The 24267-nt window shown below is 38.8% G+C and overlaps 1 protein-coding gene and 1 long non-coding RNA gene across 6 annotated transcripts in view; one reads left to right on the forward strand and one right to left on the reverse strand.

The window, feature by feature from the left end:
- LOC104857971 overlaps positions 1 to 267 on the reverse strand; it is a 5539-nt gene extending 5272 nt beyond the window's left edge. Inside the window, exon 1 of the long non-coding RNA XR_779022.3 lies at positions 190 to 267. This is a non-coding gene — a long non-coding RNA (uncharacterized LOC104857971). The remainder of the gene's footprint in view (positions 1 to 189) is intronic.
- Positions 1 to 24267, forward strand: part of Jhy (junctional cadherin complex regulator) — a 62357-nt gene that overhangs the window by 28686 nt on the left and 9404 nt on the right. For 2 of the 5 annotated variants that reach the window (XM_010618039.3, XM_010618040.3), the window contains exons 4-6: positions 7140 to 7253; positions 12938 to 13578; positions 20660 to 20945. In XM_010618039.3, coding sequence (XP_010616341.1) covers positions 7140 to 7253; positions 12938 to 13578; positions 20660 to 20945 — 1041 coding nt within the window. Of the gene's footprint in view, positions 1 to 7139; positions 7254 to 7440; positions 7887 to 7958; positions 7994 to 12937; positions 13579 to 20659; positions 20946 to 24267 lie in introns of those variants that run through there. The other 3 variants (XM_010618042.2, XM_010618045.1, XM_010618043.2) reach the window with 3 other exon arrangements.

Here is a 24267-nt window from a genome sequence, read left to right on the forward strand (position 1 = left end):
TTTTTTTTTTTTTTTTTTTTTTTTTTTTTTGTACCAGGGAATGAACTCGGGTCCTTGCGCTTGCCATGCAGGCCACCAAACTGCTGAGCTAAATCCCCGGCCCTTTAATAAATTTTTTAAATCTTATAGTAAAAGATATATTGTCATTAAACCCCTCAAAATGCTCTGCCTTACTTCATATACACTTACCCTGAAGCAGGAGACTGTGAGGACCCTGGACAGACCACTCAACACAAAGATAAGCGCAGTGGTGGTGGCTCAGCAAATGTCTGCTGTCTGTCTCAAGAGTGCCGAATAGAAGTTTGTTCTTTATATGCTTCCTTTTACATCTACGAGGCTTACTTCCATTGGAGTTTCCCTGGAAATAGAGCAAGCAGGATTTACACAAAGCGAGCAGGGGATGTGTGGGAAGGAGCAAAGAGTTCTGGCAAGACTTTCTGAGTCCATTATGCTTCTTTGGTGACAGATTACAGAAGTTGTCATGGCTACTCAGGTACATTCCACAAAGCATAGTTACCTTGTTAACCCATAGTTACCTAATAACACAGTTAACCCATAGTAACTGAATTCCATATGGAGGGTGGTCTCCTCTCAATCCCATTGTCCTTGCTACTTTCTGAAGCAATTGGGGAAGTCCTCATTTGTGAGTGTCTTTAGAGGTGTGATCAAAAATGTGAATGCTACTGCCAAGTGCCATCCAATGAAGGGAAAGTAGGTTTATAAAAAACATTATGGTGTGCTCTGCGTGGTTCCGCAGACCTACCTTTGACTAAACCCTTTTTCATTTTTACCAAAAGAAAAACACACTTACTACAGTGCATCCTCAGCCACTTTATCCACCAGATCTGGGACTATGACTTCTGCCATTTACCAAAGTCAAAAGGATCGTGAAAGGTAAATATTTTGAATTGATTTAGGACATCAAGGCAGCAATAACAGAGCACCTAAAGACATTAATGACAAAGAACTTTCAGAACCATTTCAGAAAGTGGCAAGAATGATGGGATAAGTGTGTTCAAAGTGTGTATGGGGGGTAATGATAATGTATCTTTCACTGTAATTTTTTTAAAATTTAAACCCACACTGGATTTTCAGTCACTTCCTATAAGGTTGTCCCCTCGTATTCCTAGGGGAATGGTTCTAGATCATCATGAGGATACCACAATCCAAGGATGATAAAGTCCCTTACATGAAATGTCATAGTCTCTGCATAAAACCTATATACAACCTCCTACATATTTCAGATAATCTCTACGTTACTTATCTAATATAATGCAAATTCTATGTATGTAGTTATACTGTATTGTTAGGGAATAGTGATAAAGTCTGTACATGTTCACTACAAATTTTTTTTCCAAATATTTTCAGTCGATGGTTTGAATCCTTGGCTGCAGAACTTATTTTTACAAAGAATAGAGTATATGCTGTTGGAAATGGAAAGTTCAATAAGCAGTATGGGTTGAACTTGTTATTCAGTTATATTAAGCATCCAGATACTAGTTAGCAGGGACATTCATAGCCACCAGGGAGTGCAGGGAAGTCACACTCCAGAGCTATAGAATGCATAATCCCTGCACATTGTACCCCATTTTGTTCTGCCTTCATGGAACTTGCAGTCCAGAAAGGAAATCAAACCTAAGTGCCTGGGTGACGTTTATTACAAAAGGGAAAGGGCATTGCCCAAGGGCTTGCTCACAGGCATATCTATCTATCCCCACCTCTTCTGAGAGAGCAGGAAGACTTCCTGGAGGAAGTCACATTTTAGCCAAGGCTGGAACTGTGAATAGGATGGGTCAAAATATTGCAGTGGCAGGAAACTTCCAGGCAAAGAATGGCCTGTGCACAGTCCCAGCAATAAAAGTACATGTGGCTCATCTGCTGAAAGGTATCAAAGGAGGAAAAGGGCAAGGAGCTGAGGCTGAAGAAGTAAATGGAAACCCAGCACTAAGTGACTCTATAAGCCTTAAGGATGAAGGATAATCAAAAAGTAAAGTGTTTGTGCCGGGGATTTAGCTCAGTGGTTCTGTTGCCTGCCTCGCAAGAGCAAGGACCCTTACCTAGTTCAATCCCCGGTTCCTACCCCCCCAAAAAAAGTAAAGTGGTGTTTTTAAGTAAACTGATGATTCATTAGGGGAGTTTTAGAAGCTCAAATATCTTTTACTGGAAATAAATTTTAAAAAATAATATATCCGAAGGTTTCAGTTTCATCAAATTCTCATTGAGCATACACCTGCTAAATATATTCTGAAATGTTCTTGTTTAATAGGACTAGAGAATGTAGCCGACAGCAGAGCCAAAATAATTCTGGTGTGTTTTTTTCTAAATATTCTTGAATAATTAAAACAGATGCACTAAATATTAGTGAGGCAGCTGGTGACAGAGTATATCATCGTCTCGCTGGCCTTGTGTAAATCAGGCAACAGCCATGCTGATGTTTGCAGACATAAACTGACATAGCAAAATGTGTCAGAAACAGGGCAGAGAAGAAAATACTTCATATCACACCATCATCCAAGGGAGTAAAGACAACACTTCTGAATCCACTGATTCAGCCCAAACAAAGGGATTATTGATGAATGTATTGGAGTGACAGTAAACAAATACTACCTTAAAAATAAGGCACTTTGGCTTATTTAACTTGGACATCTGTTAGCTGTCAATACTATACCATCAAGGAATGAGTGTAACAAAGGCCTTCATAAATTAATATGGGGTCCCCCACAACATAAAAACACAAAGTTAGTAGGAAAAAACAAATATAAAGAAAAAAGGGGCAAAACCTCCAGTGATTGTAGAATTTAATAGGGTTGCTGACACATGTTTCAATATATGTCTCTGCAGGTCCACTAGTTCACATACAGTACTGAATAAAACATCAACTTTGCTCTCTGCGGTGCTGTCTGATTCTGTAAGAACCTGATGAGTTTCTTTGAGAGAGAAGTAGCAGCCCAGTCTAGCTCAGCTGTACTCAGTCTGAGTTGCTTTCCTACCTACAAACCCTCACTTCAAAGCAAGGAACATAATGTACAATTTTTTAATGGCTCTAGACCCAGGCACTCAGACTCTCTGCTCTTCGCCTTACCTCAGTGTAAACACCTAATCAAGATTGCCCGTGCTTCAACAATAGCAGCCAAATGCAATTCGAGAACCACAAGCCTTTGAAGTCCTCCCTGCAAAGGCCGGTTTTCTACTCTGGGATAATGACATGCCGTGATTGCTGTCTTTGTTGTATCTTTTCAGTAGAGAAGCAATTATAGGCCCCAATTTAACAGAATAGACATTACACAGCTTATGATGCTCAAAATGCAATTTCATTTGATCATTTTCTCGATTTGATTGGTATTAATAGAATGGTTCACCCAAAAAAAAAAAAAATAGCTGGCAGAGGTTGTGTCCCATTCCACTTTCAAAGAGATAATGTAGAAGTATGCTTTGCTTGCCCAGCAAGCCTCACCGGGGTGATCCTGCCACCGAGTTCTACCCAAACAGCCTGTGGGTGAAATATTGTACCTCCTTCATTCTCTGCATCAGACACTACATTTTCATTTTGTAAACTTTGTCCGAACTATTTAAGACATCATTGTCAGTGGAATTAATATTACTATTGATATGCTGAATTAACTATACCAAGTACCTTTTATTTCCTAGGCATAAAAGGGAATAAGGGATGGAAACCTTTGCAGTAACATTGGCAAATGTGGTAAAACTTCATACATTCATAATCTTCAAGTGTTTTTGGAATCAGTGCTATAAGAAGGGCCAAGATGGAAACTTGAGAATGGTTCCTAGCCTTGAGCAGCAGCATTTAAAAGTTAGATGTTTCGTGTGGTGAAGCTTTCTGTTTGCAGAGGAGGTCAGTCCTTCAAAACATGGAGATTACCTAATAGTACATTATTTCCCCTTATACTTTTAGTACTGAGGATTCAAGTAGAAACATTTTCAGTTTTTGCACTTACAGATTGACATTTAGGTAATCTTCCACACTGTCTACCTGTTTATTTGCAGTATGTGTACACAGCAATTATGATAGTAATTTAAAGAAGTTAGTAGAGCTATTTAAGGGACAGGTAAAGTTACACTCAAATAGGAGAAACACAGTGTTGTCTCTTTTATACCATGAAAGCCACATTGATGAAGAATGAAGTTATCTTCATTGTCAGATATTTACTTATCACTATTTAACACATTTTTTACCTCTTTCTAAATTAAATACAAGGTTACACTGAAAAAGTAAGCAGCAGAGGGAGAATTTGAACACAAACATGACAGTTTCCAAACCCCATGTTTGTTCCAAATGTATGCCTGGCCACTTCTCACACTGTAGAGTCTGCAGAGGAAATTTCATAATAATAAGTGTAAAGTCCTAAAACTAAATTTAAAAATGAATTCCATCCATTCAGAAAGAGAGGTTTAACAGTTGAGTGAGAGAGTGGCCCTGGATCCAAGCCTTAGTGCCACAGGAGGAATGGTAGAAAAGTCCTAGCACAGATCCTTTGTGCAAGAGAAGGCATAGGAGGGACCCCTGATTCAGCTGCTACCAGTGTGGGGCTATTGTCTGAAAAAGGATGCACCTATTCTGTGTTACTCCAGAGAGTCCTTTCCGGACAAAATGTGGAAAGATGTATTTCTATTCATACAGGAAGAGCTTTCTGGCACGTGGGTGCGCAGTGACGGTGCACTGTGTTTATCTTGCATGATGCAGGAATTCTTTTTCTTGTCCTCAAGTCATGGCATGTATATACTCTAGTACTGATAAATGGGTAATGACTTCAGGGAAGTAGGCATGTGTCTGGCAGATGGTAGATGAGCACACATCCAGCCTGATGTTAATGTCCAGTATCTCTCCCAACATCAAGACTTAAGTTTGCTCCTGCGGTGCATCCTGATGGCTAGAATTTCACATAGCACAGAGACTGACTTGATTTAAAGCAGGCAATGAACGGCCATCTATTGAATAGTTTGGAGTCCTAAATCCTGCCTGCCTTCACTCGTGGTCCTTAAACCTGCCTTGCAGATTAGACTCGCCTGGAGAACATCCTCCCCTCCCCTTAAAAAATAATAAATGGGGAGTTTTAAAAATACTAACATTTTCAAATTTTAAAAGCCACTCCCAGACCTTGTGATTTAATGGGCTCGTGGGGAGATCAAAGGATTAGTATTGTTTTTTAAACTTCCTGATTTTCTTCCTAATTATCTAAGGTTCAGAGTCACTGATCTGTATCTTTCAAATTCACTAAGTACCAGGTGCAGGTTCGGGTTTCTAATAAGTGAGAGTAGCAAAGTAGTTAAACATGTGGGGTCTGGAGTTAGACTGCTTGACCCTTCTCTGTACTTGTTCTCCTAACTTGTTAATCCTGGGCAATTTACTTAACCTCTTTGCACCAAAGTTTTTTTTTTTTTTTTTTTAATTTACAAGGAGAGGATAATAGTACAAATGTGGTAAAGTTGTGAGGATTAACACACACTGTGGGTTGTATACTAAGGGCTTAGGACAGTTACTGTTATTCCATGCGCATTCCATGTGTATGGATATTGTTACTTCTGTGCTGTCATCATCCTGGAGTGTAGATATCTTGACTTAAAATTATCATCAATAATGCGAAAGTGTGACCACCTGTACATTCAGTATGGTATTTTAAAAGTAACATGAGCTGTTCAACACTTTATTATAAAACACGCTTTGTTAGATGATCTTGACCAACTGAAGGGTAATGTAAGTCTTCTGAGAACATTTAAGGTAGATTAGGCTAAACTCTGATGTTTGGTAAGCTAGTTGTATTATGTGTATTTTTCAACCTAAGATTTTTTAAATTAAATTTATTGGTACACTTTTGTTATACATAATGATCACATTCATTGCAGGGAATTTGTACCTACGCATAATATATCTTGATTGTTCTTTTTGCCCTGTTCTCCCCTCCTTTCAACCCTTATTTACAAAGTTTGTTTCCATTTTTTTCTTCTATTCTTTTTTTTTCTTTCCCTTCCTTCCCTTCTCCCTCCCCACTCCCCCCTCCCTTTTGCCCTTCCCATTTTAACATTTTCTTCCTACTTCCCAATATCTGTCATCCATTTTGGTCCTTATTTACATTTTTGGATTCCTCTCACAAGAGAAACAATGTGATACTTAAACATTTGTGTCCAATTTATTTCACTTAAAAGTATGGTCTCAAAGTGTATCTATTTACCAAAAAATGTCTCAAGTCTTTAAATGGGTTTTTTAGGCCATAACCCCGTCATAAGTCAGGGAGCATCTGAATAGTGTTATTTCATCATTTTTGTGGATATTATCAAATTTTGTTTGCAGTATCTACCAGCAGGTAACTTTTAAAATTGAGAACCCTAAAAAAATTAGGTCACCTGAGTATGTATGGAGTCTACAGCAGGCATGTCCAACCTGCAGGCCTGGACAGCTAGTAATGTGGCCCCACAAGATTGTAAACTTTTAACATCAGTATGAGATTTTTAGCAATAGTTTTTCATGACTTGATTGCATGGAGCATGAGCCCATACTATATAGATGACAATGGAACGCTGTGTACAGGAGGTCACAGGGCAGGGCTGACTGCCTGCTGTGCCGGCCACACCCAGTCACTCCATTCGAAATGGCATACAGTGAGTATATCAGATGCGTGCACTCTGTGACTTGGTGAGTATAATGTAGTGATGACCAGTAATAGTATTTCAGCCTACCTATGTGTGTGCCTGTGAAGACAGGAATTTATTGTTATTAAGCAGGCATGTATGTTTTCTTATTAAAACTTGGACTTATTGTGTTATTTCATAAAACATTTTAATAAATTAAAACATAAACATTAACTTTATATTTTATATTCAGCCCAAGACAATTCTTCACTTATTGTGGCCCAGGCACACCAAAAGGTTAGACACCCATTATTTAAAGTGACAAGAGTTTGACCTCAAAGCACCATTTCTCCCATCATACCTCCAAGGGGAAATATTATTTATTCTCATTTTCCTTGGGAACAACCAGGCCCCTGAAGACTAAAGAGACAAACTCTTAAAATAAAACCTAGCTCTGCAGGACCTCTTTCAAGAAGATTACACAGCCTTGAACCACGTGATACTGAGACTAAAATGAATCCAGTTAACATAGTATATATGTTTTACCCTCTTAGATCTCCTACTCCATCAGAGTAACTGGCAAGACTTCTGTTCAGAATGCCAAAGAGACTGAAAATGCTGTCATCAATCCCGAGGACAAATGGCATCAAAGAGCACGACAGCTAAAGGTTACTTGCTAGATTGCATGTTAAGTGTGCTTCAAGTGATACTGCTAAGTATAAGTAATGTTTGTCACTGAGTTCTTGTCACTAAAGAGCTTATTTTGATGTCTGAAAATAGTCACCCACCATTCTATGAGGAAGACTGGCCAATTCTTGCTCAGCCTGCTAATTAACCCTACCTGTTTTTCCAAAGGTTCTATTTCCTAGAAGAACATCTTCATAACACACTTTAAATATACACAGAAAAAAGGCATGGGAAAAGTGCAAACAGAGAGAAATGAAAAAAAGACAAGGACATAGGAAGGAGAGAGAGAGACAGAGAGAGGTAGAGACTGATTTGTGATTAATTGTAGATAGGATAATTCTGTGTGTTTTATGAAGTAGTCTCAAGAAAAGGAGGAAATGCCTTCATTTTGATCCCTTCTCAAGCACCACCTCCTACAGGAAGATCTCAGCCTCTCCCACCACTCAGGGCTATATGTCTTTCACTGCTGCCTGTGTTTCTTTTTTTACCAACTGTTCCACAAACTCCTTATATGTTAGGATTGTATTTTCCTGTACATCCCTTACTATGATGTGTTACCCAAACCTGGTGCCCAGTAAATAGTCATTGATTGTTAAAGAAATATTTGAAAGTCATTTGTTGCATCTCAAAGTGAAAATAGACCTCATTTGAAATTTATTTTTCTTTGTCTTTTTTTTTTTCCTCAGTACTGGGATCAAGCCCAGGGCTAGGCAAACTGTCCACCACTGAGCTATGTCCCAGCCCTTTTCATTTTTTATTTCAAGACAAGGTCTCACTAAATTGCCCACACTGGGCTTGAACTTATGATCTTCCTGCCTCAGCCTCCTGACTAACTGGGATTAAAGGTGTGTACCGCCCCACTAGATTGAAAGTTTTTCATGTTTTGTTTTTTTGAAAGAAGACTTTCAAATCAGAAAACCCACCCTAACAACAAATAACTCTCACTGCCAAGAATATATCTTTATGTGAAATCAAAAACAATTCATACTACACATATTTATATTGAGTACCTATTTCAAGAACTAGTAATTGAGTGGTTGGCCAAAAAAAGTGTGATTAAAAACAACAAAACATTTTTTTAAATCTTCAAAACTTAAAATTTAAAAGATTGCTTATTGGTCCCTCTAGGCATTCAAAACGTTAGAGGGAATATGGTTATGTGATTATCCTAGTGTAATAATATGAAAGTAGATACAAAATTGAATGACACTAAAAGATCTAATTCTACCCTAAGAACACAGAAGAGCCTCCTTAGAAATGAGAGCATCAGGCCAGGGATTTAGCTCAGTGGTTCTGCCTGTTAGTGTGGTAGGTGGATTTGACCACTGGGCTAACCTTCTGGCAGGTCAGGACAGCACCTGGTCCCTCCACCTCTGTGCAGAAATGGTTAGGAAATGGTAGTTTAGAACCTGCTTAGATAGAAAGTAAGACGTGGGTGTAAGTGTTGGATTAGTAGTACAGTGCCACTGAGGAAGAAAAGGAAGCTTTTGTTCCTGGGGAAGAAGGAAGAGTCTGAGGACAGGATGGGGCCCGATTTTGAGTTGGGGAAGGAGGAATATGATCTGGTTGTAGAACTCAGGAGAGGTGTTAGAGTTAGCCATGTCCACTTGTACCATAAACACTTCCTTGTGGATTGAAGCTCTGGGAATTGCTGAGATGGCCTAGTGATTATGAGGAGTGGGAGAAGGGAAGAGAGCCGAGAACCCTGCCCTGCATGCAGAGGCCCAATGAGAGGTGAGAAGAGACCAGGGCAGCCTATCCAGGCAAGATGCTTGGCTCTGAGTTGAGAGACAGGTAGAAATGAAGCAGAGAATAGATCCAATGAGAGTAGCTTTTGCTTTTTTCAGAGGAGAATTAAGCACATTTACATGCTAGAAACAAGGAGAACCCAGAGATAGAGTGAGGCAAGAAAATAAATACCACGGATGGGGCTGTGGATGTAGCTCAGTGGTAGAGGACTTGCCTAGCATGTCTAGGGTTCTGCGCGCCCCCATCTGAAAATTGATGACCTTTTATATGAGAGTCTTGTATATGCATAAAAACTTTACTTTGAATGGAGTATTTATTGAACTCTTCCACATAGATCTTACTGTCCAAAATCCTTCTGTGCTTTCCTGGGATCCTCACAGGCTTTGACATCCTGTCAAATGGAACACTCACACTGAATGCAGTACTTATCCCAGCACCTGTGCCAGGCAACAGGAAGAACACTCCACCCACAAAAGATTCTTCCCTGCTATCCGTCTGTTTGGGCTGGTGTAACAAAAACCAGAGACTGGGGGAGTGGGGGTTGTAAATGACAAAAGTTTATTTCTCACAACTCTGGAGGCTGAGGAATCCCAAGTCAAGAACCACCAGGTTCAGTGTCCAGTGAGGGCTTCCTTGTGCATCGATGGTACCTTTTCAATGTGTTCTCCTGAGGTGAAAAATAATGACAGAGCTACTATGGGACTCTTTTATAAGAGCACTGACCCTGTCTTTCCAGAGGGTTCTACCCCTGTGACTCAATCATCTCTCAAAGGCCCATCTTTTAAAACCATCACTGGGGAGGTTAGGATTTTTACTAACCTCCTAATTTAGGACTATCCTAATTTAGGACATTTCCCCCAATATGAATTGGGGGAAGACACATTCAAGTCATTGCACCAAGTGAGATGTTTACTGTCAGGAGAAAAGACAGAAAGTTCTTCAACTGAGTACATGTTTAAAAAGATGAAATAACAGTGGTTCCACCACCTGCCTCACAAGCGCAAGGACCCAAGTTCGGTCCCCAGTACCAAAAAAAAAAAGATGAAATAAGGTGCTCCTTCTTGCTACTTTAAAATAATTCTTGACTTTCTAGACAAGTAAAAGGTAATGACAATATGAAAGGCATGAAGGATCTTTTGCTAAGTACTGTCATGGTCCTTGAACTCACCCTCTGAGCAGTCTTCCCAAAGAGCTGTGAATTTGGTTTTGCTTCAAACACTATTATTAGATCTGTTCCTCTTCTATTCACCTGAACTGAGTCCTTCCTTTCCAACAGTGAAAGTTAAAGCCAATTAGTGTCTGCTTAAATTTTTCTTATTATCAGGTGGGATTTGTAACTGAAGCTCAAAGAACTTGTATCTTATTAATGAATGCAGCAGAAAAACATCACAACAGAAGTTCCTCTACCTCAGAGCTGATCCTGGAGGCCAGATACAAATCTTAAGGCTTGAGGGTTGAGTCAGGCAGCCAAGAGTAGCCTTTGTGTTGGACAGATGAGTTTTCTAGTTAGAATCAAAGCTTTCATTCTTCCTTCTGCCTATGACATGTAAGCAGTTCTGTAAGACACAAACAGCCAGACAATGCTGTTCATTACTGGATGGCACGGTAATGAGTGCACATTAATGACTAAGAACCAGTCTTACTAAGAAATTATCATCCCAGCATTTGGCATCAAGATTTTCCAGTACTGACATTTTGTGTGTGACACAAAAACCTACTGCCATTAAGCAGTTATTCTGAGTGCATGCAGGATGTACCGATTGCTGGTGTTGGTAACAAAAGGAGCCCAGTGAGAGAGCAGGATGAAATAGAGGATTTCAGCGTTGATGGAGATTAAATAGCCTGAGAATGGCTTTGGATATTAACTTCAGGGGGCTCAGGTCTTGCCACCTAAAGAGTGACACCTGATGCCTCCATTGTAGGGTAATAAATCTTCAGTAAACCGCAGATCTCAAGTAGGCTGCTTGGAAGGTGAAAGAAATCACATCAAACCATAGATGTCTTCCTTTCTGGGGACTGAAATACCATCTCTGGCACTTACATTTGTGTGAATAGCAGATTTAACACTTGAGACAATTGAAGTTTGTAAAATGATGAGTCCTTGGCCTTGTTGATAAAGCACCCTGTGAAGAGGACTATTGTGATGTGAGTTGTCAGCAGCAAAGGAAACAACATGACTAAAATCAAGTGCTAACCCACGATTTCAGATCTGGTACCTGAGAAGGGAAATATCATAAAGTTTTTTGTTCTTTTTTGTTTTTGTTTTGATGGGACTGAGGAGAGAAAACTGAGAAAGTTAGAGTCAGCAGCAGAAAGTTGGGAGTCATTTTTTTTTTCTAGAGACTTAAGGGCTGAATAAATATTCAAAAGAAAAATATTATCAACTTAACACTTACAGATCATAGCAAAGGGGGTTCTTTTGACTTTCATGAGCAGTGATGACAGCCATGAAAAGAGCCTTTGTGTTTCATGCACACATCTTTAAGATTGTAAAATAGCAATTTCTTTGGGATCCCCTGCAAGGAAGGATTCTCTTGGAGTTCTCTATTTGCAGTCTTCTTGCTGGCCTTTCTTCCATGCAGCTCTTTATATTGCATGGAAGAAAGAACTTTTTTATCTGGATACAGAAAAATGTTTCCTTTTATTTGGAGCCCTGCAGGTAAAAATTGAAAATCTATAGAAATTAGAGCATGGTCAATCCCTCAGGAAGTTCATTTCCAAAGAGAACATATTGTACACTAATCTCAATCTTATCATTGTAGTGGGGTTTCACTAGGAATAGAACACTACTTAATAGTCATAGGGGTTGCATCAGAAAAGTAGAATAAAAGCTGAACTCAAATCACAGTCATGTAATCATTCTTCCTAGCAAGCTGAAGTAATTTGAGTAAAAACATGTTTTACTCACTTTTAAGATTTTTTTGCCAATCTAATTGTTCAATTTTTCAATCAGTATTGCATAGATACAGGCCACAGAGATTTTTTTAGGGATATGTGTGTTCAAAAAGGAAGAAATATGCTGTAGTTGTAGAACACATTGGTACATATGTTCATCTTACTGTTTTCAATAAAAATTTAATCATTTTTCCCAGAGACCTCTTAACTCAGCTAGATTTTCACAGAGTAATGAGTACTCTATTGCTTAAGAAAGATTCCTAAATGTCTATAGTACAATACAGTTACACAGTGTATCTATTATATCGGCAGTACATTTTGTTGTTACTAGTCTTTATAAAGCATAAAGACAGTTCTGAAATTGAAATCTTCTCCCAGATGTTTGATTGCCTAAGTACAGGCCATATTAAGAGACAGAAGCAAAACAACCATTGTGGTTTCACAGATGTCCTGTCAAAGCTCAGACTCCTAGAATCCCCTGAATAAAATCTAATTTGTTTTATCTGAAGAGGCCATTTCTACCTTCTGACCTGTATGAGTAAGAAGAGCTAATAATCTGAGCTGTGTTTCATATTGAACTTGTGCTTGGATAGTAAAGCAAAGCACTGATGTTTTCTCGTTAGGATATTTGAAATATTCATTCAGTTCAAATAAGCTTGCACAGTTTGATGTATATTTATACTGTCTTTCTGTGCATCTCTTTGGACATAAAGCTTTTCCACCACCCCAATTTGGTGACATTCCTCTTTATAATTTTTAAACCAAAGATGTGTCCTTAATATAAAGCCCATTCTGAGCTCTCAATTTCTTTCTAGGCTTGTAATCTAAAATTGCTTGAAGAAATCACTCAACTATTCACCCTCTATCTGAAACATAGAAAGGGCTCTCTTTGCTCTTTTCTTATCTTCTTGCAATTCCACGGTCCCCTTCCTAGACGTCTCAACCCGCCGTTCAAAAAATACTACAATTTTTGAAAAGTACCTGTCTCCTAATTTTACATTAACCAAAAATATCTTTTTAGAATTACCAGGAACACTTGTCTGAATGTGAAGGTAAAACATCAAGCGATGTCGTAAGAGGTCAATCCTCTGAGTCAGTAAATGGCCAGCAAGCTTCCAGAAGACCAGCAAAGCCCAGAGTTCGGAGATTGCATAAACACCAGAATGGCATGAAGTCCTTCATGACTAAAGAGCTTATTGTCAGTCAAGGGATCCAGAATAAAACTCCCACACAGCAACAAAACCAAAATCAGAATGGGTCAGTTATGCTTTGGAATGCTTCTAATAATGATGTACAAGACTTGAGTGCCCTTAGGAACCAGAATTCCAAAGGTACCTCCAATATGTTTGCTCTGCCAAAACAAACTTTTGACGAGGTATTATATAAAAACTCTACTGGGTATCACTCAGTGCTGAATGTTAACAAAGAAAGACAATACAAAGATGAAGAAGAGAAAAGATTTTCATATCAACAATTACCCGTCTATACTGTTTCTAACATGGATTTGAACAATTTTAATGAAATTTCTGAGAGACATGTGTTCTTGAGCCAGAAAGGCTCTCAATCTGCTTATGACATGGTTGTTCATGGAGCCACTGGAAATAAGAAGCAACCCAAACAGCCTTATGAAGAGACAAAATATAAGAACATAGAAATGCTATGGTAAGAATTTCATATTCTTGAGTGGTTTTTCAGAGGAGAAATAAGCTTCTGGAGAAAGATGAAAGTGGGAGAAGGGAATGGGGTAGCCCCTGGGAATGGGCAGGTGAGAGGGAAGTTCACATGCACTCTTTGGCTCTGATTTCTGCCCAACACAGTATACTTCTGATGAATTTTCTTTCCTCTTCCTTATCTCTTTTACTTTTTCCACTGTAGTTAAGCTACAAGTTGAGAGGAGAAGAACACGGGCTCTATCAAAACTGTGTTTTGAGAGAAGCAAATAATCGGTAGAGGAAACCAATTATTATCTCCAACAAGATAACGGCCTATCCTTGGAAAATAATCTATAAAACAAAAGATTCTGTGTGCATAGAAATACCATTTATAAAAGTGACCTAGAAATCCAGAAATGGGAAAATTCTTGGATAAATTATGATATTTAATATCATGTAAATGCCAGGCACAGTGGTACACACCTGTAAACCCAAAGGCTGGGGGAGGAGGATTGCAAGTTTAAGACCAGCCTAAGCTATATAGTGAAACCCTTTCTCAAAATGAAAAAGGCTTAAGGATGTAGCTTAATGGTAGAGTGCTGGCCTAGCAAGCGTGAGGCTCTAGGTTATCTCTTGTACCACCAAAAAAAAAATTTGTAACCATTAGAAGTTATAGTTACAAACAAATACTTTTATAAAAATAAACTAGTAAGGTTCAAAATTATACCCGAGTATGAATTCTACTGTATTAAAATGTATACAGAAGAAAAATAAGGGCAAAAGAGATAATTGTGGTTATATTTGGTTTCTCCTTTATATTTTCTGAGTTGTTCAAGTTCTGTACATGTAAATGTATTCTGTAGACAAGAACAAAAAAGTTCTCTTTTTTTTTTTTTGTATCAGGGATCAAACTTGGAGCCTTGCGCTTGTGAGGCAGGCAGCAGAACTACTGAGCTAAATCCCCAGCCCAAGAAAATTATTTTTTAGGCTACTTTTTGAATAATGTCACTATTAACATTTCTATGCAGGCTTTTGTTGAATACTTCTTTTAAATTTTGGAGGATATATACTGTACTAGGAATATTATGAGGTTATTTGGTAACTATATCTAAATTTTTGAAAAACCATTAAACTTTTTTCATAGGTGCTGTATAAGTTTATATTTCACAGTTTCTCTGCCTCATCACCACCACTTACAGCATAGGAGTAGTAGTAGTAGCAGTAGTAGTAATCACCAGTGCTTCTTGGAACTGTCCGTATCTTCCTTCAGTTATGTAAATTTCGTTTCATATATTTTGATGCTCAGTAAGATATATTATGTTTGTAATTGTTATATTTTCTTGGTGGATTCTCTCTTTTATTTATTAAGATATGATATCCTTTATCTCTTCTAACAGACTTGTTTTAAAGTCTTTTGTCTGATATTAGTGTAACCATCTCTGCTCTTTTGGTTATTTGCATTGAATATCATTTCCTGTTATTTCATTTTTAATTTATATGTGTATTTGTATATGAATCTTTTAAAACAGTATATAATTGATTTGGTTTTATTCCATTTTGCCGGTCTCTGTCTTTTAATTGAGTATTTTCATCCATTTACATTTAAGGTAATTACAATCAATTTTGATGCTAAAAACAAGTTACTTTTTAAATCACTTCAGGAAAACCTTCCTGATGTTCTTTAATGAAGCATGTTTTCTATACACCTGACATGTACTGAATCTAAGGCAAACATGCTGTAGAAGAGGCAATCACACACCTTGAAGTAACTTGCTTTCACAATAGGTGGACAATTTCAGGCATAGGAATTGATCTGAAGGCATTTAAGTGTGATACTTAATGATACAGAATGTATATTTAATAAGATTCACAGTTTGCTTCCTAGAACAGGCATGGTCTTTTCCCTCTAGCTTCAGATATATTTTATAGATGTATATTATAGATGTATTTTTGGCTTCCTGTTCTGGTAGGTAAAGGACTACTTCTAATATTTCTATCATTAAAAATAATGTTTAGTTTTTGGTAGATACGGAGATAGAAAATTCCTGTCTGTTCCTATTTTTCTTTGCAAAGACCTTTTGCTGTAAATGGGTATGAAATTTTATCAAGTGCTTTTTCTGCACCAATTGAAAAATATTCTTTATTAACCCTTTAACAATGATGAAATGTATTAACAGATTTTTCTAATATTACACTATACTTTTGATCCTAGGTTAACCCAACTTGTCATACCATATTTTTAATATTTTGCTCGGTTTGATTTGTTAACATTTTGTTTAGGATTGCATGACATGAGATTGACTTATAATTTTCCTAACTGCCACTGGCCTTCTCTGGATGTGTTGTCAAGATTACAGCAGCCTCATGAAATGAGCTGAGACTATGCCCTTTTTTTTAACATCCTCTCAGACACTTTATATACAATTGGAATTATCTGTTACTGAAAGGTTTGATAGAATCTTCCTTTAAAATTATTTAGGTCACGAAAGTTTTTGTTTGTTTTGTATTTGTTTTTGTCATTGTTATTTGTGGGCAGATTTTAAACTTCTGATTTACTACAGTGCTTATATGTCTTTGCAATCTTTCTGTTTCTTCTTTAGTCAGTCTGATAAATTATATTTTTAGAAAAATGTCCATTTTTGCTGTTTTCAAATGTAGTAATAAAACTTTTCATGATATTTGCATAAAATGTTATTTTCAGTCTCTTACTGTCTATGTAGTCATGTTCTTTTCATTTCTGATATTACTTTTTCTCCTTACCTTTTAATTTTTCATCCAAGTCCAATAGTACTTAGGCTAGTGACAGTGTACTGCTCACTCTCAGTGGTCCACACCACATCCTTGGTTGTGACTGGTATAATAATGAAAGTACTGAATATCACCCACAACTTTGATTTTTCATCTTTTTCCTCTGGAATTTTTAATAATTCTCAGCTGTATTTATTTATTGCTATATTTTGCTGCATCCACTGTAGATATATGCTTCCTATTCTGGTAGGTGAAGATTTATTTCCTTATATCTGCTTCACTTCACTCATCTGTCACCAATAGTGGCTTTGTTAAAATTTTTGGTTAGACTAATATTTGACATTTTTGTTATTGTGCCAATGTATCTATGATTCATGATCTATCACTGTAGACACTGTTATCATGCTTTTTGTTTTGTTTTGTTTTATTGGTACCAGGGATCGAACTCTGGCCCTTGCGCTTGTGAGGCAGGCAGTGGGACCACTGAGCCAAGTCCATCGCCCCGTTGTTTTGTTTTTTCCAAAGTGTCATAATTACTTGGCTTTTTATTTTGTATTTGCGTACTTTTTTTGTGCATGTGGCCAATGGTTCCCATACTTTCTGGTGTCCTTACACGTTTTCTCAAAAGACCAGGTTCTTTCTCCTTTCTTAGAGACAACCTTTTTACAGACATTCAATTTCTTTATCTCCCTATACCTGTTGCACTGCTGTTCTCTAGGCCATTCTTCTGATGGGATTCCCCTTTTCAGGATCTCATATTTTCCTTATTTTGTTTAGGTACATTATCCGGTATTTTCTTGAGATAGAAACATGGGCAGTCCTCAGCATGCCACTGTTTCCGTGTGCTTCCCTTCCACACTCCTTCCTCTGGGATGGTGCCAGGTCACCCTGCAGAGCCTCTCTTTACATCCCCATGGAGATGCCCTTCACTTCTCTCCATCACTGGCCCTCCCGCTCTCTCCTTTCCTGCTCTTTTTCCATTTCCTCTCTTTATTTACAAAAAGAACTTTCTCCATTGCTGAGGAGGTAAATGTTTTGAGACCTCATCTTTATTTTGCGCTCCTCCCCCTGATGGATAGCTGACAGGGTATTCCACAATTTCAGTTTGGAAATCATTTTTCCCTGGAAGTGTCTTCTTGCCTCTACTGTTGTGGTTGAGAAACAGAAAGCCACCTTATTTCTGTTTCTATAGGGGGACATGGAACTGAAATTTAACTGTTGAGACAGGATCTTGTTATGTAAGCTAGGCTGATCTCAAACTCGTGTGGATCTCTTTTTTTATTATTTTTTATTTTGGTACTAGGGACCATACTCGGATCCTTGTACTTGCGAGGTAGGCAGCAGAACCACTGAGCTAGATCCCCAGCCCTGGATCTCTTTTTTTTTTTTTTTTGGTACCAGGGATCAAACTCAGGTGCTTGTGCTTGTGAGGCAGGTGGTGGAAAATCCGACCCCATGGATCTCTTTTTTAAAATAAATTATATTTTATTGTATCCCATTCCCCCCTCAAGCCACCTCCCCTCCATATTTACAAGAGCTTTGTTTACATTTTTCCTTCTATTTTCACTTTTTTTCTTGTCCCTTCCTGCCTTTCTCCCTCCCTCCTCGTTCCCCTTCCCATTTGAACACTTTCTTCCCATTTCCCATTTATTCATAGCTGTATACATCTCAGTCCTTATTTCCACACTTAGTTTCTAACACCAGAGAAGCAATGTGGTATTTAAACATGTGTGTCTGAATGGTCTCAAGTTCCATCCATTTAGCTATAAATGTCTGAAGTTCGTCTTTCTTTATGGAAGACTAGTACTCCATTGCATAAAAAAAAAAACCACACACACATACATCTTCTTTATCCACTCATCAGTTGGTAGGCAAATGGGCTGTTTTAAAGGTTTAGCTATTACAAGCTGTGCTGCTATAAACATGGGTGCACATATACCACTGTGGTATGATGCTTTTAATTCTTTCTAGAAGATACCAAGAAGAGATATAGCTGTATCAAATGGAACCTCTAGTTTTAGTTTTTTGAGATATCTCCACACTGATTTCCACATTGGTTGCACCAGACTACACTCCTACCAGCAGTGGAAAAGGGTTCCTTTTTCTCCGTGGCCCCTCCCGCATTTGTTATTGGTTGATTTCTTGATAGCAGCCATTCTTCCTGGAGTGAGGTAAAACCTCACTGTTGTTTTAATTTGCATTTCTTGATTGACCAGTGATGCTGAACATATTTTCATATATTTATTTGCCATTTCTAATTCATTATCTGAGAAATGTTTTTTTTATTTCAGATGCCTGTTTTTGCAATGGATCTTTAAATTTGATGGGTCTGATTTGTTTTAGTTCTTTATATATTCTGGATAATCCTCCTTCATCTGAATAGCTGATAAAAAAAATTTTTCCCACACTGTGGGTTGTCTCTTCACTCTATTGGTGGTTTCTCGCTGTACAAAAAGCCTTTTAATGAGATGAGGTCCCAGTTGTTGATTCTTTGTAGTATTTCCTGTATAGTCTGGGTTTTGTTCATGATGTCTTTGCCTACTCCTATGTCCTCAAGTGTGCTACCTATTCTCTCTTCCAGCAGATTTATTGTTTCTGTTTTAATATTTAGATCTCTGATCCATTTTGATTTTAGACTAGTGCATGGTGAAAGATACGGGTCTAGTTTCAATCTTTGGCATGTGGAAAGCCAGTTTTTCCAGCACCACTTATTAAAGACTTTCTTACAGTGTAGGTATTTGGCTCCTTTGTCAAAAATAATGTGGCTGAGTGTGTTTAGAGTTGTTTCTGCATCTTCTAGTCTGTTCCATTTATCCTTGGGTCTGTCCTTTTGCCAGTACCATGCTATTTTTATCACCAAAGCTTTGTAGTATAATTTCAGGTCAGGGATTGTGATACCTCCTGCCTTACCTTTGTTGCCCAGAATTGTCTTTTATATTCTAGATCTCTTTTGATTTTAGGATTGTTTTTTCTTTATTTATTTTATTTATTTATTTATTTATTTATTTATTTATTTATTGGACGGGGAATACTTTATTCAAAACCCATCAGAGAAATGGACAGTTTGGATCTGTTACAAAGCATTTATGTTTTAAAGCATAGGTCAGTAATAGTATATGAGAGCATACATTGCTATATATGAATTAACTGATCAGATCACAACTTTTTGATGTTTAAAACAGAATAAGCTTCCCTGTAAAAGTAGCACCTTTGTGACATTTTTAGTATCCCTCTCCTTCTTATTAGGATTTTTTTTTCTAATTCTGTGTGATATTCTGTTGGGATTTTGATTGGGATTTCATTGAATCTGTATAACAGTTTTAGAAGTATGGCCATTTTCACTAAATTGGTTCTTCCTAAATGTGTATCTCTTTTTAAAAATATGTTAAAGTCTATTGTTAGCAGTATACTACATGTTGTAATTTTCTTGATTTTGAGCAGTGGGAGCCCCTTCTTGCCTGGGAGCTCCTGTGTCCTTTAGCCATAACACCTTTTGCCACTGTGCACTTCTTGGCTTCTGGAATAACAGTGTATTCTGGGCTCACCTTTGACTTTCCTTGAATTCATGAGGAAGCAGTCATTTCTCCAAAGAACCTGGGTTCCGTTTCATGGACTTCAGGAACCAATATTTGGGAGCTCTGTGTGGTCATTACCCCTAAGAGTCATGGCTTCTAGATGGGTTTTTATGTAATCCACTGTTTTACTGAGTATTTAGCATTTCAAAGGTGATAGCCTTTATTCAACAGTCATAGTTTCTGAATCTCTGCCTCACAGGAAGCCAAGATCTCACATATCTTTTTTTTTTTTTTAAAGATAGGGTCTCACTATGTAGTTGAGACTGACCTGGAACTCACTATGTAGCCCAGGCTGGTCTCGAACTCATAGCAATCCTCCTAAGGAGCCTCAGCCTCCCAAGTGCTGGGATTACAGGTGTGTGCCACCACTCCTGGCTTGTTTTGGTTTTAATTTCATTGTTTTTCATCCCTAGAAATTCCTTGCCTCTTTTGTGAATTCAACCATGTATTTAAAAGACATTTGTTTAATTTAATCTAACATTTTGAAGAATTTAATACTGGAAAGATCTCTGACTTTTCAAAATGGTAGAGCTTTTTTTCTATTCTGAACGCACTCGGTGCTGAAGAAGATTTGAATGTCTTAAAGAAAAAGAAGAGATTTTAACAAAAGAAATTAATATATCCATGAAAAGATTCAGCTAAAGGTCATTACTTGAATTCAGGTAGTGATAAATATAGGAGGTGATGGTCTGTGGAGACATTTATGCGGGTCTTATGTATTCAAGTTTAATAACAAATTTTGATTTTTGTTTTTTTTCCCCCCCAAAGGAAATTCAACTCTTCCTCATACAGCCAACCTACTAGAGCTTCTCCAAATTCACAACTCACACAAATCATGGAGCAACATCAGCAAGCTTTGGTGCAGCTGGCCGAGGTGCAGCCCAGGGAGGGATCCTTTTCCAATGTCACACTTCCGCCCATCTTGTCCAGGGTGGAAAGTGAATCCCAACTCAGTTCAGAGAGAAACCAGATGAAAATTATTCGTAGCAATTCTGAAGGATATCTGTTTCAACTGGGAAAGGGAAAAAAGAACAGGAAAAGAAGCAGCATTAAGGTAATAAATGCATCATTTTTAGCAGTAGCTTTTTTTTTTTTTTTTTTTTTGCAGTACAGGGGATTGAACTCAGGACCTCGCACTCCCAAGGTAGGCAGTGGCACCACTGAGTTAATCCCTGGCCCACCAGGTAACTTTTTAATTTTGACAATACAAATAGATCTTGATTTTTGTTCCCTTGAACTGGAGCCCTGGATTAGGGTCATTATTGAGTTGCTGCCATAGCTGGTTACCCATGAGGTCCCAGGAATTTTTTTCCTCCAGCCCCTGCTACACCTGGGAGTTTTCTTCCCCTGCTTTCTGGAAGTGATTGTTACCAAAGATGACCATTTCCACCTCCTTTCAGTTCACCTCAAAGAAGGGTCTCCATTTGCAGAAGAACCGTAATCCTCCTTTTATCCCCAGTTTAAACATGGCTTCCTCAGAGAAGCTTCCCCACCCACCCACTATCCTACCCAGAGCCTCCATGTACATTCTCATTTCTGAAAAGAAGAGCAAGTAGGTGGAGTTACTGAATGTGCCTGTGGCCACTATATTCACCCTATATCCTCCTTTTTGGTTCCTCCACACTTGAGGACTTTTCTGGTCCTCACCTCACCCGCTGCTGCAGTAAAATCCCAAGGCTAGCCAATGAATGAACTTTCCTCTGAAATGCTAGCTGATAAAATCACCATTATAAGCCGGGCATGGCTGCGCATGCCTATAATCCCAGCACTCGGGAGGCTGAGGCAGGAGGATCACTGTGAGCTCGAAACCAGCCTGGGCTACATTGTGAGTTCCAGGTCAATCTCAACTACATAGTGAGACCCTGACTCCAAAAAAAAAAAAAAAATTACCATTATAGCTCCTATACACACTTGAATCCTTTTATATCCTGTGCATTTCTCCACTATCAAACCCAATAAAAAAGAACCTCAGGAAAGAGCACTTGCTTCTAGTGTCAAATAGCATGTTACTTTGTATTTCATTGCTGTGGTGAAATACCTGATACAAGGTAGAACTCGATGTAGCTGTGGTGTTAGTGTGTGTGAGAGGGAGAGATTGCATCACAAGACAGGAAGACAGAGCAGCTCCCAAGTCAGGCTCACTTTTATAAAAACTCATTCTCAGGAGAAATAACCCAGGTTCCACCAAAAATACCTTAATTCCTTCCAAGAGTTGTGCCACAAAGATGTAATAACATCCCACATCCGAAAGGTCCACACCACCTCCCAACATCACCACACCAAAGATTGAGACTCTAGCGCATGAACCTTTGAGGAACATACTCCAGCCATCTTCAAACCCCAGAAAATACTAAGGCTGGGGAATACATTCTGTTACAAGTCAACTTGGGAACTGCAGACCTGTTGTGGGCTGGGTTCCTTTCAAACAGACTCTGTGTGGAGCTTGGAGTGCAGGAGCTTCCTGAGGGGTTTCCTTGGGAACAAAGTCTTGAGGGAGTTGAGAGGCCAGTAGGGCAGAGGGGAGAGATGAGCTGTGTGCAGGTGCAGCAGAAGCCTGAGCTGGTGTTCGGAGCGTCTGAGTTAGGTTGGCAGAGCTAAGGTGGGGGACCCCAGCTTTTGTTCCCCCATCGTGACCAGCTACTGGAGAATGACTGCCCTGGTAGAGGTTTTGGCTTTGTGCCCAGCTCTGCTCAGCCCCAGGCAGTTCTTAGGGAGGGACACAATTGTCAAGTATCATCTGATAAGGCTCTCAGCAGCTAGGCCAGTGAGCCCCTCAGCCTGGAGGGCACCCACTCTAGGTCATTCTGGGGCAAGTCAAGCAGATCATTGTTGGTTCAGTTCATCATGTATATCCTGAATTCCTACTAGGAACTGTGGCGGGTGCTGAGATGTAAAGATAAATGAGCCATGACCCTGCCCTAAAGGAAGCTTGGCATTATATGGATCTGGAAGACAGACTTGTAGATGGCTTCATATAATGTATCAAGCAAAATAAGAGGTATCATAGGGAGCACAGAGGAGCATGGAGGGTATACAGATCCTGACCTGGGGATCAAGCAAAGCTTCAGGAAATTATCCCAAGCTGAGTTTTAGAGAATGGTAGAGAGCTGCCAAAGAAGAAAGATAAGAGCATTTCAGGCAGGGCAGTGGCTAAAGCCAGGCTTCAGGAGCTATGACAGCCCAGTAGGTATGTGCTTGGAATTGGCAGGCACTTCATAATACTAAAACTGAGGGTGGGAGGCACAAGATGTAGAGAGATGTGGGTGTAGAAATAGGTAGGGGAAAGACTTAGAGGATCTTGTTCTTCATTCAAAGCAGAAAGTCTTGACTGGTTGTGGTGACACATGCCTGCTTCACGGCTGAGGCAGGGTAATCCCAAGTTTGAGCTCAATGTGGAAAAATTAATGACTTAGCAAAACTCTGTATCAAAAAATAAAGAAGAGTTGGGGTTGTATCTCAGTGCAAATACCCTGGGTTCAAGTCCCAAAACCAGGAAGGGATGGGTAGAAGATCTGTATTCTATAGGCCAGAAGTAGATCATTGAGGAATTTTTAATATGGTCACATTTATATTACTATACAGTTGCTCTGACTGTGGTGCACAGTACAGCAGATGTATATGCCATTATGTAAGAGGCTAAGGCAAGACCTTGTCTCCAAAGAAATAGTACCAGGAAGTTATAGGATTATGAAGTCAGTAGACCTTCATCTGGGCCTCAAAGAAGAAAGGAAAAAGGACGCCTTCAAAGAGAAAAACAGGGAGCCTGGCAAGAGTGGACTGTGCTCATGTTACAGAGAGGAAAGGAGGCCCACCTGCTCCTGGCTCATCTCTGAGGACTTCCTGTGTGCCCAAGGCTTTAGTGTATTCCCATCATCCACCCCAACCCCCAGCTGTTTGACCTCCTCATCCTATCTCCCCTCATATCCTGTATCTTGCTAGGACCCCCCACCCCATCCCTGCCCTGGCTTGGAGTCTGGATCCCCAGTTCCACTGTAAATAAGGAGACATGCATTTCTGAAACCACAGGTCACTTTTCTTTTTCCAGAGAAACATCAGTACATAGCAGGGAGGTTCTACAATACTGTTAGTACTATTTTCAAGTATTCTGTAAATAAAAAAAATAGGTTTTGTAGGAAGCTGAACATCATATACAGTACATTATTGTTTCTACAAGGAAATGTATTCACAGCTTTGGGACCAATATATTTTCAGTGTGAAGACAGCTTGCTCTCCAGAACTTCAGACTGCCGGGGCCTAAAACAGCTCAAACATAGAACCTCAGAGGAGAACTTTTCCATTTAGTTCTTGCCAACTTTAGGCTACTGTTAAAAGTACACACTTTTTCTTTTCTTTTTTTTTTTTTTTTTTTTTTTTTT

Source organism: Fukomys damarensis, unplaced genomic scaffold (assembly GCF_012274545.1).
Source record: "Fukomys damarensis isolate Sample0158 unplaced genomic scaffold, DMR_v1.0_HiC HiC_scaffold_16, whole genome shotgun sequence".
NCBI lineage: Eukaryota > Metazoa > Chordata > Mammalia > Rodentia > Bathyergidae > Fukomys > Fukomys damarensis.